Genomic DNA, 17990 nt, shown 5'->3' on the forward strand with positions numbered 1-17990 from the left:
ATGATGTCATCTGACACCAAGAACTGCTTTTCTGTTTTTGCATCAGTTTTTCCTAGAATTTTCACTGGCAACTCTGAAAATAAGCAGGACATTGTTTATATATATAAGTAGATTCATCTCAGAATTGTGCACCTTTCATGGACCATAATGAGAACATTTTATCTGATGTTAATTGTTTGGGATAAAAAATAAAAATAGAGATGATAACATGTATTCTATAATGCTATTATTTAGCAGGAAAGGGCTCAAGACGTACAGTGAGTTTAATTTGAATGCCATCATTTTGTCAGAGATGGCATTCACTTTCCACATGGTGGATATATATAAGTCGTTAGACGCTATATGATTACTTACCTTTCACTTTGACATGGAAATCCATCACATCATCCTTTGCATCACAGACATATTGGCCGGCATCTTCCGCTGTCACTGAGTGAATGGTTAATTGGCGCATGACACCATCCTCAAGGATGGTGACATTTCGGGAATCTTCTACTTCTTCCCCATTCTTCTTCCAGGTGACCTCAGCATTTGATCTGGAAACCTCACAGTCGAGGACCAAAGTCTCCCTGACAAACTTTTCTACTCCACTCGCCATCTTCCTTGGACGCACAAAGCGAACAGGAGGCTCTGTGCATGAATACAATTAGCATTAGTGTCAGAAATGGTCATATGTAATTGCACGCATCAACGGTCATTTGTTCTGTGAAGTTTACACAAAAAGTCACAACACTTTGTGGACCTACTTTTGTCATAATGTCGTTTTCTTTACCTGCTATGTTTACAAAGAACGTCATGGAGTCATCGGCAGTATCGCACACATATTCGGCTGAATCTTGAACGGTGGTCTCAGGTATAATGAGTCTCCTGTAGACACCATCCACCTCTAGGATGAGGTTGTCATTCTCCTCTACTTCGAGTCCATCTCGATACCAGCGCACCACTGCATTGGGCCGTGAGATCTCACAGCTCAGTACCATCCGTTCAGAAGTCTGCTGACACAGTTCCATTTGGGACTGGCTCGGAGAGACAATCTGCACTGGAGGTTCTGAAAAAGGATGAGTCATTGTTACTTTACTAATGAAAGTTGTGAGGAATTTCCAGCTGAAAGATCCGGCTGCATCACTGCGTGGTTTGGGAGCTGCACTGACCACAACTGCAAGACCCTGATGGGCATTGTGTCAGCAGCTGGAAGATCACTGGTGCTTCCCTGCCCTCCGTCCTGGACATCTACAACACCCGCCTGCTCCGCAAAGCAACCGGACACCCACCCCTCACACAGCCTCTCCAGTCTCCTGCCATCACCCACCCCTCATACAGCCTCTTCATTCTCCTGCCATCACCCATCCTTCACACAGCCTCTTCAGTCTCGTGCCAGCACCCACCCCTCATACAGCCTCTTCAGTCTCCTGCCATCACCCATCCTTCACACAGCCTCTTCAGTCTCGTGCCAGCACCCACCCCTCATACAGCCTCTTCAGTCTCCTGCCATCACCCATCCTTCACACAGCCTCTTCAGTCTCGTGCCAGCACCCACCCCTCATACAGCCTCTTCAGTCTCCTGCCATCACCCACCCCTCATACAGCATCTTCAGTCTCCTGCCATCACCCATCCTTCACACAGCCTCTTCAGTCTCGTGCCAGCACCCACCCCTCATACAGCCTCTTCAGTCTCCTGCCATCACCCATCCTTCACACAGCCTCTTCAGTCTCCTGCCATCACCCACACCTCATACAGCCTCTTCAGCCTCCTGCCATCACCCACCCCTCATACAGCCTCTTCAGTCTCCTGCCATCACCCATCCTTCACACAGCCTCTTCAGTCTTGTGCCAGCACCCACCCCTCATACAGCCTCTTCAGTCTCCTGCCTTCACCCATCCTTCACACAGCCTCTTCAGTCTCGTGCCAGCACCCACCCCTCATACAGCCTCTTCAGTCTCCTGCCATCACCCATCCTTCACACAGCCTCTTCAGTCTCCTGCCATCACCCACACCTCATACAGCCTCTTCAGCCTCCTGCCATCACCCATCCTTCACACAGCCTCTTCAGTCTCCTGCCATCACCCACACCTCATACAGCCTCTTCAGCCTCCTGCCATCACCCATCCTTCACACAGCCTCTTCAGTCTCCTGCCATCACCCATCCCTCATACAGCCTCTTCAGTCTCCTGCCATCACCCATCCCTCACACAGCCTCTTCAGTCTCCTGCCATCACCCACCCCTCATACACCCTCGTCAGTCTCCTGCCATCACCCACCCCTCATACACCCTCGTCAGTCTCCTGCCATCACCCACTGTTACGATTTGCACTACTCTTGATTTTTTTTTATTGCTGTCTTTATCTTGATATGTGCCTCTTTGTCCTTTGTGCCTTGTCCCCCCAGACCCCCATCTTAACTTAGAATTATTTGAACTCCTAGAATTGTTATTGTATTTTTATCCTAGTATTTTATACCCATATTGTTTTGTCTTTTACTTGTACGTATTTCCCTCCACCGTGGATTGAGCGATACGGCATTTTGATCACTCTGTCCTGTACATATGGCAGAATTGACAATAAAACTGACTTTGACTTTGGAATTTGCACTGTTGTCTTGAAAGTGCTTGTTATTGTTATTAGTGCAAATCAAAGGCCTGAACTTTGGCCCTGAACTTTGGCAATGTAAGTTCCATGGCCGACCCATTGGGGCTACACAACACCACAACTTCTAGATACCTACACAATATCGACAAAGTCCATTTTACCTGTAATACTGAGGTGAAATAATATATATATATATATAAATAATATTACCTGTAATACTGAGGTGAAAGAATATAGAATCGTCAGCTGTATCACAGACATATTCTCCAGAATCATCGACGCCGCTGCAAAGAATCTTGAGTCTTCGATAAGGGCCTTCGATCTTCAGTTTGATATTTTCACTCTCCTGTAGCTTTTGACCGTCCTTGTACCAGTTGACAACGCCATTTGGACGGGACAGTTCACAGCTCAGGATGATTTCCTCAGGGACATGGCGGTCAAGGTGGACATCCTCCTTGGGGTGGACTATTGTCACCGGAGGTTCTTTAGAGAAAGAGCACACGGAATGAACACACGGCACTTTACCTTTGAACAAAGGTCATTCAAATGTATTTCAGTGCAGTTTTCAGGTCATACTGTTTGAACGGTCGTACATTTGAGCCGTGGCATTTCGTTTGTTACCTCGTATGTTAACCTTGAACATCAGCGCGCTGTCTCCTGCACGGCATGTGTATGTGCCTGTGTCTGACAGCTGAGCTGAATGGATGCTCAGGATTCTTGTGGCGCCGTCTTCTTCTATTGTAACCTTGTTGCTCGGTTGCATTTCCACTCCGTCCATGTACCACTGGACAACGGCGTCGGCCCTGGACACTCTGCACGACAGAACAAGCTGCTCGTGTTCCACCACACTCTTGAAAAGGTCCTCCTCTGGGATATTGGCAAATGTTACCGGCGGCGCTGCAGAAGACAGTATAACAAAAAGAAATGATTTTGTGTGTAGGAAGGATTTCCAACCAGCTCTGTATCAAATACAATGTCGCTAGTATGTCCAAATGAACAACGTCCAACGACTTCCCTCCATCTCGCCTGCACCGAGAGCTCCCAACCCTGACGCCGGAACTTTTCTGATCTGATCAGATGGTGATCGGATGTTCAGATCTGCATATGTGACCCACATTGTAATGATACAAAGCTGGTTGGGAATGGACGAAGTCGTCCTTTTAATATTTGTAAAGCCAGGTTTTCGCAGGTTAGACATGCTGAACTCGAGGCCTGCTGATTGTCTATATAACTCATGTTAAAAGGGTGGTTCATCCACTGTTGAAGCAAAGTGAAAAAGTTAATAAAAGCTGTGCATGGATGAAGGATGGAGTGCAGCAGGGCATCGTAGTACATGCCTTTTTTTTCTTTTCTTCTAATGACCTCGAATGAGAAGCATTTAAATGCACAGCATCTAAATGTTGGATGGAAATGGGACATTTCGGATGGAAAAGATCAGTTATGATGAATATGACAGTTTGATGGACAAGAGTGCCTCCCTTTTGCATATGAGAAGAATGGATTGGCAGCTCCTAATGGCAAAGCATGAAATGAGCATGTCCATGAAATGAGCATGTCCATGGCTCAAAAATGGCATCATCTGGTCAAGAAAAGGCAATTAGTTGCAACTCAAAGTTTGCGTCTATGGAAAAGCTTTGCATGTCACCTTTCACCTCCACATAGAAATCGATGAAATCTGAATCACCAGTTTTACAACTGTACACCCCCGAGCATGAAGCTGTGGCCGATTGGATAACCAGTGTCCTCTCACTGCCCTCTGATTGGACGTTTATTCCCAATGTGGGCAGGAGCTTCATTCCATCCTTATACCAGCAGGTGTGGCTTGCAGGCTCTGAGATGTCACATTGCAGTATGATGGGGTTGCCTGGTTCAACACACCTGCTCCTCTCAGCCTCTGGAACAGCTGGAAACCCCACTGATGCTAGAGGTATTTCATTTCAGTCAACATCAAGTATTCAGATTTGATATAGTAACGTCAACATGCCACAGTTTGTTTACAAAAATGGGTGAATTCTGCATCTATGGGCTACAGAGTATGAGTTGACTGTTGGCTCCAGATTGAACATTGAGGGTAGCCTACAGTTTATACACATTTTGAAGTTTGTGAAAACCAAGGGTGATAATGAGGCCACTCTGAGACCATTTACACCTGGCGCTAACATGTGTTTTCTGTGATCAGATTGCAATCAGATAGTGCTTGATCACTTGAAAGTACCGGTGTAAACGCCCCCAAGACACATTGAAGACGGGATTGTGATCTGATCGGCCAAACCACCTCCGGAGGTGGTCAGAGACGCATTGTGACCAAATTGTGTAGTAACAAGTGTAAATGCAATGTGTCCGCTCAATCCACATACAGCAATTGTATGCGGATTGAGAGGACACCCGTTTTGCAATCTGATCAGCAAAAACACATGCTAACGCCAGGTGTAAATGAAATCAGCCTAATGTGGTCAAGCACTATCCGATTGCAATCTGATCACAGAAAACGCATGTTAGTGCAAGGTGTAATGGCCTCTCTGTTACCTAAAGAAGGTTAGAGTCGCTGATGCTCAAGCTATTAGTTGGCTTACTTTAAGTATTCAGGCTTCAAATGACTTTTTACAAGAGCAATTGTATTATTAAAAGCATAATTTCTAATGTATACATGCATTTACTGCAGGACAGCTCCAGTGTTTTGGAAATGCGAGTCATATTTCGTTACTGATATGATTTCATTTGAACTTCTATGTTGTCAAAATCAGAACAAAGTGTTGCAAAGAATGAGATAGGACCCGCATGTCACTGATGTCATGTTTTTAAACGATCTTAGATATCTCTTATGTACTAATCCACAATCACGTTTAAATACAAATGACCAAAATGTGAAATATTATCAGCTCCTCCTACTGTATTCCCCAGAATCCTATAAAACATTGTATTGTGAAGTAGGTAAATGGCTGCAAATATACATTAGGTTAGGATATTATGAAAATATACAGCTCATAGCTTGCTCAATAGCCAAGCATTAATTGAAAGAAGTTAGTGATTGGGACAAAAGTGAAAATACTCAGATCACCTGCCACATCCACCTTGAATTCTATATGGTCATCGGCAGCGCCGCAACTGTACAGCCCAGAGTGTCTGACCTCCGCAGCTTTAATCAGCACTGCCCTCAGTTTGCCTTCTGATTGGATGTCAAGTTCGTTGTGTGGGAGGAGCTCTACTCCTTCCTTGTGCCAATAGACTTGGGCAGTAGAGTCTGACACTTCACACTGAAGCATGATTGGGCAGCCCGCTTCCACATATTTGTTCCTTGCGACTTCTGGAAGTGTTGAAAACCTCACAGGAGCGGCTGCAGGCGTTTCTAAAAGATTCAAAGAGCACCGTCATTAAAGGTGTCAGAACATCATTTCACACTCTTCTGCACATCATCTCATTTTGGCTTGGTTATTATTATACGTATGAGGAGTTCCAGGGAATGACATACACTAACTACAGTGTTGAGCTGTGTTCACACCGACATATTTATTTTTCTCTCTGTCGCTCGATTCAACCCTTTGGAATCGCTCTGTCGCTGTGTTTAAATTGCTCGTCGACAAGCACAAGGATTGACGGACATCCGGGGGCTATAACGTTACGCAATGTTAGGGCTGTTCGATTTTGCCTAAAAATTAAATGGACGGTTTTTTCTCTCAAAACTCGATTTTCGATTTCGATTTCGATTTTTTTATACTATTATACTTCTCTAAACATTTGTTGCCTAGCAGAGCTCTTTTTTTCCTCTTTTTTTCATAAGTGACAAATTACGCTTTTACTCTGAAGGCAGAACAACCCAACTTCCTGTTTTAGCCTAACTTGCTATGCACAACTTCCTGGTTGTTGCTTGCTAACTGCAGTCACTTGACACTGGTGGATTTGCGCTTTTGGAGGTGAGTCCTAACGTTACTCGGTGGCCTCACGTGTTATGTGAACTAATGGCAACATTTCAGCATCCAGTGATAACGTCTTTGTTCGTGCGCGCGCGTGTGCGTGTTGTGGTAATCGTTATCTTGCACAGCCCGCCCCGCAGTGCAAGACACTGCTCAGTGCTCACACACTGCTTTTTGGAGGGGTTGAAATAAGTTCATTGCTGCCGTCTTTAGTAGCCAGCAGTAGTCACAGCCTCGCAGAGAGACTTTACAGCGGGGAGAAAAGACGAGTAGTGTCATGTACGCATGCTGCTACAGCACGCATACATGACAGAGAGCCGCCCCAGCGTAACGTAATTACCCTGAAAAAAATAGATTTTATGATTTTCATTTTTTTAACATCGTCCTAATTAATTCGATTACGATTCAAAATCGATTTATTGAACAGCCCTACGCAATGTGATGATGTTTGTCCCCTACGAGCCACCGTAGTTGTTTACAAGCTAAGCTTATCAGCGTGCGCCTAACGCGAGCTCCATACCAGTAGTAGGTACAGACTTCACTTCATGTCAGCTGTCAGCCTGTCAATCAGCTGTCAATGCGGTTTGTTGCCACACAATAAACCAGCGGTTTGTTCCAAGCCAGTGTGATCTTTGGCTCACTCTCACACGGCAGCCAATCAGCGTTGAACAGCGAGCGACTGATGCCAGAGAAATTTTGCTTGAGTTGGGATATTTCATCTCGGGCGACGGACGAATCTTCACTCTGTCTCTGTCGCTTGGACGCCCAGCGATTTTTCTCCCGGGCGAATATACGCTCAATTGCTCGTTTGCATTAACTTTGTATGTGAACTCGATGCCAGCAAAAAACTTAAATAGGTCGGTGTGAACGCACCTTTAGAGAAATAAACTGTCTCCACTTTAAAGGTCCCATATCTATATATATCTGTTGACGGGGATATTAATAGGTCATCACGCCAAAGGGCGGACACGGAAATTCTCTTTCCCTCACCTGCCTTGCCGTCCACTCTTTCAAACTAGATTTATTAGTAAAACACACGCACTATATCAGTGCACAGCAGCGCACACACTGACACACACAAACTCCTGTCACCATACTGTCAAAACCTAACCTCCCGTCACCAGGCTCTCTCAGAGGAGAGAGACCCCAACACTCAGTGCCGCCCCATTAGCCAATAGCATTTTAGATAAACGTGATGTACCTCTAGACTGACCAGTCAGAAGCAGTTAAAGCCGAGCAATATTAGCAAGTTAGTTTGTCACACGTGTGGAGCTGTTTGACAGTGTTACCAAACTATAAAGTGACGGGTCAATATTCTTAACGTATGCCCAGATTTAACCCGGGGCTACAATTAATTGCGTCGGGAGATAATTTACAGGACAGTGTTGTGCAGATTTTAATTAGCAGGTTTTTGATTTGCCAGTTGGTTTATAGTTATGTTTAAATTAAAATGTATTTTATTTGTGTGTGTGTCTCTTAACTAATTGGGTGCATGTTCCCCGTCCCACACATCGACATATACAATTATTTTTCATATTTATATATCTCAATGGTGGTCCCACACACTGCTCTCTGTCAGCTCACAGTAACAACACTCTAACACTAAAGGTTGTATTTGGCTGTGGTGACGTGACGTGGAAGCCTATGCGACATTGTGTGTAGTTCTGGAATAGCTTAGCATGAGCTTTTTACTTCTAGGGCTCGCATTTACGCTTCAAAACTCATGAAAGTGGTCCTTATGTGTGAAGATTATCCTGCTGAACACAGGTTTGCGTTTGAATAAGCTTGCGTTAACCACAGACCTCATTTGAAGCATCGCGCCAAAAACCCATTCAAAAATCCCATAGGCAGAAACAGTGAAGAACCCGGAAGTCCGGGACTTCCACGTTGCGACTACAAAAATACGTCATCCCTGCGGTACTCTATTGGCAAGGGTCAGCGAGATCCTGGAAAATGAAAGTGTAAACATGGATTGCGAATGTTTTTGTTGGTACATGACGCCACACAAACCGCTTTGAATTTACCGCAAGACAAAATAAAACACTGACAAGTGTAGAATATGGGACCGATGCGGAATGCACTACCGCGAGCGTCGAAGACTGAAAACAAATTGAGAGGCGGACCTTATACGGTGTCGATGATTTGATTTGAAAATTCTGTCGACTGGCTTTGGCATTGGTCAATCATGGCGTGTTCCACCCCCAAATCGAGTGAGATTCAGCCTGTTGTCGTGCTACGCGAGGATCCGCAGAGTACCAGGCAGCCAGCTGCTTCGTGCGGAGCGAGTTCATCACAGTACAGTCATATAATTTAGTTTACGGGTTAAAAAATACATCTTTTAGTGTGCGGTAGTACCTCTAAAAGCAATAAACACAAAAGAAATCACCTTGGACCTCCACCTGGAATGTCACAACATCATCATCAAGACTACAGCTGTAGAGGCCAGAGTCAGAGACCTTAGCGAAGTGAATCCTTAGCTTCCTGAAGCTGCCATCTCTTTTCATATCAAGGCCAGTTTTGGAAAAAAGCTCCACCTCATCTTTAAACCAGGAAACCTGGGCATTGGGGTCTGGGAGCTCACACTGGAGAAGAATTGGAGAACCAATTGCAATGGACCTGTATCTTTCTGATCTTGGGATTGGCATGATCTTTGGCGATCGGCCTAAAAAGTATTGGGATGTAGAGGAAGGTTTTGAATAAGATGTGAATTAATCAATGGATCAAAACACTGTGTTCAGTCATATCATGTACCAAGCCCATAAACATTCAAATGCAAATAGGCTACGTTTCACACACATCTCCATTCATACCATAGAACAGGATGGATCAAACATTTGTCAGCAAATTTGAGAAGGACAAAGTGTGAGAGTGATACTCAAGCTTGTGGTATATATATATTAGTAAGATAGTACAAGATAGAAATAAATCACCTTTGATGTCCACTTTAAACGAGATGGTGTCATCTTCTGCCGAACACTCATAGGTGCCACCATGTGTGCTGTCAGCTGAACGGATGAGTAGCGTCCTTGTTAGGCCGTCTGACTGTGTTTCGACGTCGTTTTGTAGTCGGAGTTCGATCCCATCCTTGGACCAGCTCACGTGAGTAGTAGGATCATGAGAGAGTTCACAGTAGAGAACAATTGGGGAGCCTTCTCGGATGGACTTGTTCCTCTCCGCCTCCGGAAGCTCTGAGAACTTCTTCACGGGTAGAGCTATAGGTTTCAGTGATCGCAAAAAGAATGTTTTAATGAAAGTCATTCCCTGTGCTGATTTCAAATAACTTAACGTCTATTCAACTGCAAAGAAGTTCAAGACAGCAAATACAATCTACCCAATGCAGCAGACAGAGAGAAAAGTCCCTCGGAAACAAAGTAGACTTGACAGAACAACATCGACACAATCAACTTGACTCAACAAAGACAACAAGAAAAACAATACAGAAGAGCAGGAAGTGCAAGAATGAAAAGCCCAGTTGGCAAGATGGCCAGCAGGAGGCGATGAAGAAATGCTTGCATTAGGGTTAGAGCAGGTGTGTTCAATGCACAGACATTAGCGTCCTTCATGAAAAAGATTAAGACAGAGGAACCGTTAGTCTTCTTAACACATTTGACAGGCATAATAAGTAGCTGCAAGTTTTCGAATGAATATATTGTGACGTTAAGATGCGTTTTTACACACATTGAATCTAAAAGTATATATTCAAAATGGAAATGATGATTGTTATTGGGGGTCGTTAAGTGTCGGCATACTGTGCTCACACCATGGTATGACTAACCCTAACCCTGTTGACTTTAAATACAAGATCATGTATTCAAGTGAACTATTTTCTGTCTTGGTTTGATCCACTGAGATCAGTTAAATTGGCCAAACTAATTACTAAATGGGAAGCTGGTGCTTTACATCTTTTAGAAATGTTGCTGTACACATTAGGGAAGCATCATGAAATCTTCTGTTAGGTGATCAGCCAAACATGAAGAAACCACCAGCTGTCTGTTAGGTGATCAGCCAAACATGAAGAAACCACCAGCTGTCATAGTTAGTTGCCAGTGCAAGAAGCCACATTAGATATTGGAGAGTTTCTGAGTGTCACCTTTGACTTCCACAGTGAATTGGATGTCATCATCCTTTGTCTGACAACGGTATAGTCCAGAGTGAGCGTGCTCTGCTGCCTGGACAACTAGACTCCTCACATTTCCCTCTGATCGGATGTCTACTTGGTTTTGAGGGAGGAGCTTTGATCCATCCTTGTACCAATAGACTTGTCCAATGGGGTCTGGCAGCTCACATTGTAGAACAATGGGACAGCCTGCCGTGACCCTCTTTTTCTGCTCAGCTTCAGATATAGCTGAAAACTTCAGAAGGTGAGCTACAGGATTGAATATACAAATATAGTTGGTTAATGAAACAGGTACTGTTATTATGCCAAATTTAGCAAAGCACAATCCCCTAAAGCTGAAGCTAAAACTGATAGCAGCATATTACACTGTCATTTTACAAATCTTGTATCCTCACCCAAGATTGTTTTAGGCAGAAGTTACCATTTTTTAACTGTACATTGTGCAGTTGATAAACGTGAACAAGATGTTAAACTCGGATTGAACTAATAAAGATAACTGAAAGCCATAAACCAAACCAGGGGTTTTCAAAGTAGGAGGCCGGCCTCCCCAGGGGGGCTCCAAGCAGTTTCACGGGAGGCTCAGTGAGTGGAAGGAAAAAAATATTACATTATTACTTTGGTTATCAAAAGGAGATCACATAGAATAGCCTAAATGTGTGCGATTTGGTTAAAGAGATATAGGGCCGTATCTTGGTACAGGCGATATCCCCTATTTGCGCTTGCGCACCTGTTTGCGTGCCTTAATGATAGCAGACCGCCTTGCGCAAGTGTCCAGGTGTTATGCCGAGTTTTGCACCCCCGTCTGGCAGCAGCTAAACGCATCCCCACCTCACGGGAGCATATTGTAATGATTTATACATACATTTAACTGTTTAAAAGTGATATAATTGTCTGGGTAAACATGACCTCCCTTCTAAGTTAAAACAGCCCCGAAATATGGTGGGGATGCAATTCTTGGCGGGGATGCGCAAACGTTCACGGCACCTGCCGCAGGCGCAAATTAGAGCCGTGCCAAATCATCTGCGCCCCAAAAATGCCAGTGCAAACAGGATTTGGGTGGTCTTAAGCACCAGAATTATTCACGTGTGGCCAGGCAATGCCTGGGCGTTACATCAAACAAACCAATCAGATTCCCGTCTCGCAATCGCTGTGTGTGCACGAGGCATGCAATATGCTGTAATTCTCTCCATGCATAATAGAGTGGACTAACTCGTGCCGAGGACAGAGAGAGATTGAGAGAGCTTATTAACAGATAGTCTGTGGTGCCAACGACCCTCCGGGTTATGGGATAGGTGAAGCTGAATAGCCTATGTCCATTGTCCACCAAGTTTTCTCAATTAATTTGCCTCTTTGCGATGTGATAAAAGTTTCTCAGTCAGTACGTTTATTATATGCACAGTTAAGTTGAGCTATGGTTATAGCTTGATTAGGCTATTTACTCTGACTATTGTCCTTGTCTCAGTATACATGCACGGGTGGGAAATCGATTTTTTTGATGGAATCACGTTCCCTCCGCTACGGTAGGTGGCGATATGCACTCTTTCGCCGCAGGCTCGGCCAATTCTAACAACTGGTAGCAGCAAGTCTCTTAATAATGCAGCTATTTCATTAAAAAAGATGATCTAATTATACAAACGTTTCCCCTCAAAATGATCACTTCTGGCCCATATAATAATGTGGCAGTGTCTTTATGTTGAGAGGCGTTTCGCCCTGTGTGTATTTTAGTGATAGGACATTGTTTTGCTGTGTTCTGTGTTTATGTGGTCGAGCGAGGTTGTGTTTATGTGGAGAGAGAGAGCGCCGATAAACTGTTAAAACGCAGGGATGTCACGTAACACAAAGCTGCCCCTTGTGAGCTCAATACAGTCAAACTATTATATTAAAATATTTTTTCTAGACACAGATTTAGCTCTACATCAACAAACTTCACATTTAGCTTTAGCTAATCGCTCCCTGGCCGCTAACGTAACAGTTTTACACGCTGTTCAACTTCCGGGTCAAAGAGCGTTAGCGCATGCGCTGATCGCCTCATCCAGGTCCAGTCCGACTGACCTTTATACATGCAGGAGTAAATCGACTTCCAATCACATTATCTGGGTGTGTTTGTCGGACTTTTATAACTTCGATTTCAGTCAAGCTAACATGTTTACATGCATTTCAAAAGTCCGGTTTTAGGCAGACTTAACACAATAATTCGATTTCTTTAAGTGCATGTAAACGTACTGAGTGAGTTATAGTTGATTGCCTCACTGAATTATCTGCTAATACCCAATTTTAACAGCAGAATTTGATGTCCTGGTGTGGCAAGGCTGTGCGTAATGACATATCCAAAAGGAATTTTACTCTGCACTCCCCTGCGCAGCACGGAGATTATGGTGCGCTCAAGTGCAGTGGGGTATTCAGTGCGTAAGAGGTGCTTTTAAAAGTTCTTAGCGCAAAGTAATTGTGCGCTGCTGACGATAGGATAACGCCATCTATCCCACCATTTTTGCGCTGAAACGTCTGGTTTGGCATGTGGCACGCCTATGTCCAATATTATAACGGGCATGCGCTTGTGCACCCCCCCAATTTGCATTGCGCCGGCGTTAAACGAGCGCAAACGCTAAATTACCGCATTTGTGAAGATAGGGCCCGTAGTAGTTTTGTGGAATTTTACTGTTTTATCCCACTTTCACAGTCAGAAACTACTAATGGCTCATTTCCACCACATTTTACAGCCCTGCACAGCTCGTCACCACTCGGCTCTACTTGTTTCAACCCGATGGACGTTTTGCTTCCACCGCTGTCATCTGCCCCCGCCCACCCTCGCCCACACCTGGTCGTCATAGCGACCGCATATCTGCCCTCCGTCCATATTCCGAAGTAGGCTATAACATATAACGTTACAATTAAATCCATACACAGAACTTTTAAACTGTTTATGAAATACTGGTGCCTCTAAATGACCTACAGTGTACATGGGCAAATGTGACAATCGGCCAGGAGAATGGATATCACTTTGTTGTTAGTCAAACTCACATGCGCTGCGCGAGGGACGGGCGCGAGGGACGGGGGTTGCGCTACAGAGTGAAGCCTCTACCCCGGCGGCCTCTCACCTGGCAAGACCGCGGCTTCACCAAAGCCCCGCCTGCGGCCTAGCGGAGCCGACGCTGCAGACAGCTACAAAGGGCTTCCTGAGGAGCGGATTTTTTTCTCTCTCAAAACAATTGAAAACCACCGTCATGTTAAGCTGAGTAAGGAGATCGCTTTTTTACCAGAGCCGAAGGCAGCAACACAAAAGACTGATGGAAATAACAGAAGAGAAGGTAATCCCCACTAAACTGGTATCCAGCATTGACAGTAGATAGAGTAGACACGATTCTGCCTGACCAATCAGTCGTCTGCAGTGTTTTCACGTCACTGTATGGTACCGGGTCCACAGCGCTAGAACCTCAACAAAGCAGGGACCAAAACTAGCACGACTCAACCCAGGCTGGCCAGGTTTTTGATCGGTGGAATGAGACAAAAAAGCGAGACGAGCTGGGCGGGGCCGCGCTGATACCAACGGTGGAAATGGGCCATAAGTGCCTTCAGACAGACCTTCAGACAGACCATGGGCTCTATCGTTGCATCGGCGTATAAACTGCGTTAAGTGCCAGGCGCAGCCTAGATTAGTGGGTGTGGACCAGCGCACTTGGTGTCGGCGCAACAGGTGGCCTTAATCATTATAACCACGCCTTTTAAGCATAAAATTATGCACCATCTGCTCATTGGGGAACTGCAGTAAACGAATCACATGCTTCACTTTTCAGCTCCAATTCCACGGAGCGATCCAGTCCGGCTTCAGAAAAGCTGAGGGCTCTGATATCCCCCCCCCCTTTTATCCCCTCTTGTCTGTCTCCATATATAGGCTATTATTCCATATTATTCTCAAACCAATTTAACTGCAGTTTAAATACTGCAAGCATGTAAATATGCTACACTATAGCAAGAGCAAAGTGAAAAGAATGTTCTAAACGCATCAGCTAGAAAAATATAGTATGATGAGATTAATTAGATTGGTGAAAGTCTGTCCAGAATGATATCGTTTTGCTACCTTTTCTTCTCCCCTGCTGCACAGGTAGGATGATGCACATAAATATAGCCTACATTATGTAAAGACATTGCATAAATGTGTTTTTATTGTAAAACTAAAATGTGAAGTAGAGCCAATTTATTGGAGCGGACATCACAGTAGGACATGACAGTAGAACCGCGTTACACTGTCACTCATCTAAATCATGTTAAATCTACAAGGGATATATATAGCCCCAATATGACATATATGTTTCACATAGGGTGGTGTTTTCATTTCGATGTTTTATTTGGTCCAATATTGAAATGTTCTACAATTGCAGGTTGTGTTACCATTACACATTATTTAGATCTACCTTTAGATCTATTTTGGCTCATTTGGTTGCTATTTATTAGCGAAATGGATTAGCCCAATGCATGCTGGGAGATTTCACATGCCAGGCAGTGAACTTACATCTTCTTTTTTCTATAGGACGTGTGTTGTGTCTGTCTGAGCTAGGGAGTCAGAGAGAGAGTCGTATTGTCCCTGTCAGACTGATCAAGAGAGATGGAGTGACACAGGAGAGGCAGAGGAGCGCTCCGCGCAACTGGCACACTGAATAGGCCTGGTTTTCAAAAGCGCAAAGCGCTAAATTAACGCCAGGTAGGAAGATATCATTAGGCCAGTATTTAAGGCCGAAACGCCCATTCTCGCCCATTCTGGGACTGCGCCACGCCCATTTCGCCTAAAGCGCAGTTCGGAGCCTAAAGCCATGTTGATATCTTCCCGAGGCAGGCGCAAGGCACGTTTTTTTGTAAGGCCAGTTTTTGCGCCGTAGTCTGAAGTATGTCAAACAGCAATATCAAGCTATCTTGGCACAATTGTTGAGTGCCTATGGGATCAAATAATGATCTCATAGCCATCTAGGAATTGAGCGAGGGGGGTGCCTTTTTCCAAGCTTTGACTGGGGGGAGGCCCACAGTATCAGACTTTGAAAATCCCTGTCATAGACAACAAATGGTTCAAGGTTCAAGGTCAACTTTACTTGTAAATGAGGATTCAAGCCCCCCTTTCCCCCCCCCAAAAACATGTTTTTTTTTGTTTTTATAGTAAACGTTTGGACCCAATTATAAGTTTGTTAATGAAGCAGTAGCTGGTGGTTCTTTGTATTTTATTTAATGATGTGGGGGCAAAGCCTTTGACCCCATCTATGATCTATCATAGAGCCCCAAATCAAAGGTTACATATTGTAACTTTAGTTGTATGATCACAGGTGGAGCCCAGTGGCACCATTTGCCTCAACATATCACGGAGGAGGAATCGAGCACTGAAATGTGCATGCAGGGTGAGGTGAGCCGTTTCATGGCAGAGCGCATAAAAGCAGCGGTGATGCTGCCCAAGTCACAATCAGAGATGAGCTACCGAGAGAAAAGCATTGCGCAGCTTCAGGGCCATGACCACCGTGGAACCATCTGTCAACAGCTGATCCACCCAAAGGGGCCCTGACTGCAAGGGCTGGTCGGCAGCCAATGAGGTGGCCGCTGGCAAACAAAGTCCTGCCTCTAAACCCGAGAAGCTGAGATTCTCTTGAATACTCACTCGGATCTCAGATCTCGCCAGGGCCGGTAGAGAGCCCAGAGCCTCCAGTGTCAAGTGGGAGATGCCGACAGCGGCTTGGTTGTTCTCTGGGAGGGGGCGTGACTAGTATGGTTGTATGGTGGCTGGCTGTCGGTGTCCCACTGCTGCCTGCGGGGACCTCGACGGGAGCTTCTCTGGGTCTTGGAGGAACAGGGAGCAGCATGTTCGGGGCGGGCAGAGCTATCAGAGCTGGCCGCTGGGGGTCGTCACTGTGGAGGTGATGGTAGCTGGGGTGGCGGATTTGTTAGAGTGGCGCCCTCTCCCCTTGGGAGCCGACTTGTTCCCTGACTCGGTGGATCGCAGCTCCTGTCGGGAGTTGCCTCTGGCAGCTAGTGGCCAATGTTGCTGGGCTTTTTCCTCCACTGGAAACACTCTGGAGACCGAAGTGCAAAGAGCCCGTCAGCGGATAAGGGAGTGCCAAGCTGGTAGCGATAGCGGTAGCGACTCCCCTGGTCAGGTTGTCAGTCTGGTTGTCTGCCCGGCGGTGCAGGAGATGTGCTCCTGCTCAGCAGCAGAGATTGAGGTCTTCCCCATCGTGACAGTAGACACTCCAAGTAGCCCCAAGTTATTGGTTAGGGCTGTGGTCTGGGCTGCTAGCTGGAATAATTTGTCCAGTGTTTCTGTCCCTGAAGTGCAGGAGTATATATTTCCTGTTTCCAGAAAAGCCAGTGGAGCCAGGGATGAAATGCACAGCCAGCACCTCGTCATGGGGTGGGATCCTGGATGGAGCAGGGGTGGATTTTCCCGTGATCTGGGAGAATTCATAGAGACCGCGGATACTGGTCCAGTTAGCCTCGACTGCCGTCCAGATGTCATCTAGCGGAGGGGCTTGGAAGACCGTCTTCGCTGGGGCTGCCTGCCTGTACACAGCCAGAGCCAGCCGGTCAGCAGAGCGAAGGGGTTCAGCGGGAGGGAGAGGCCCCCTGGCGTTAGCCGCCGCCATCACCATTACCACGGGAAAGTTGGACTTCAGCGTGGGAGTGACTTTGAGTCGCCCTGGAGGAGTCGAGGCTGGCATGGCGTCAGGGGCCAAGCCAGCAGCCTCAATGTTGGGCTGGCCGGCAACGGTGGCTGAGCGGGCAGCCTGGGTGTCCCAGCCTTTAGCTTGGTCATCATCGCTAGCATCGAGGCATAGCGCAAGGTCATCATCGCTACAATAGCCGCGCTGGAAGTGGGCCCAGCGCTCTTGATGGTGAGGAACAGGAAGCGCAGCTCAGCTTCTGGAGGCAGGCTCGTTGATGACGCCGGCGGCGCCATGGTTGTACCCGAGACACTCGGAAGTACAGGGTATGATGGAGGTCAGAAGACCTGGGCATACGCGGGAAGTCTTTCCAATGGCTTGCTTAGGCTGTGTTGTCATCTAGTCCGCTGACGTGAGAACAGTGAAGCTTGGGCAGCATTGCCGATGCTTTGCGCTATGCCGTGAAATGGCTCGCTCTCATTGGTTGAAGTGCATGCAAATTTCACTGCACAATTCCTACTTCGTGATACGCCGAGGCAAATGGTGCCACTGGGTGGAGCCTGTGAGAAATAAACTACAATGCATTAACTCTGTTCTGTAACGGGGCAAAACTAACATTGAGATGTTATGGTCTCAATTCTACAACATTTTGATTTTGATTTTTTTTTTTTTCAATCTGGTAGATTTCTTCTTTATGCCAAGGAATTCCCCCCCCCCCCCCCCCATCTCCTGAATTTAAAACTT

The 17990-nt window shown here is 45.8% G+C and overlaps 1 protein-coding gene across 1 annotated transcript in view; it reads right to left on the minus strand.

The window, feature by feature from the left end:
- Nucleotides 1–17990, minus strand: part of obsl1b (obscurin like cytoskeletal adaptor 1b) — a gene marked incomplete at both ends in the record, with an annotated part of 53717 nt that overhangs the window by 19983 nt on the left and 15744 nt on the right. The window contains 8 exons of the mRNA XM_083638306.1: nt 355–630; nt 773–1048; nt 2797–3069; nt 3208–3483; nt 4232–4417; nt 5645–5932; nt 8884–9079; nt 16986–17470. Coding sequence (XP_083494432.1) covers nt 355–630; nt 773–1048; nt 2797–3069; nt 3208–3483; nt 4232–4417; nt 5645–5932; nt 8884–9079; nt 16986–17470 — 2256 coding nt within the window. The remainder of the gene's footprint in view (nt 1–354; nt 631–772; nt 1049–2796; nt 3070–3207; nt 3484–4231; nt 4418–5644; nt 5933–8883; nt 9080–16985; nt 17471–17990) is intronic.

This window comes from Poromitra crassiceps (assembly GCF_964638095.1).
Source record: "Poromitra crassiceps genome assembly, chromosome: 6".
Classification (NCBI taxonomy): Eukaryota; Metazoa; Chordata; class Actinopteri; order Beryciformes; family Melamphaidae; genus Poromitra; species Poromitra crassiceps.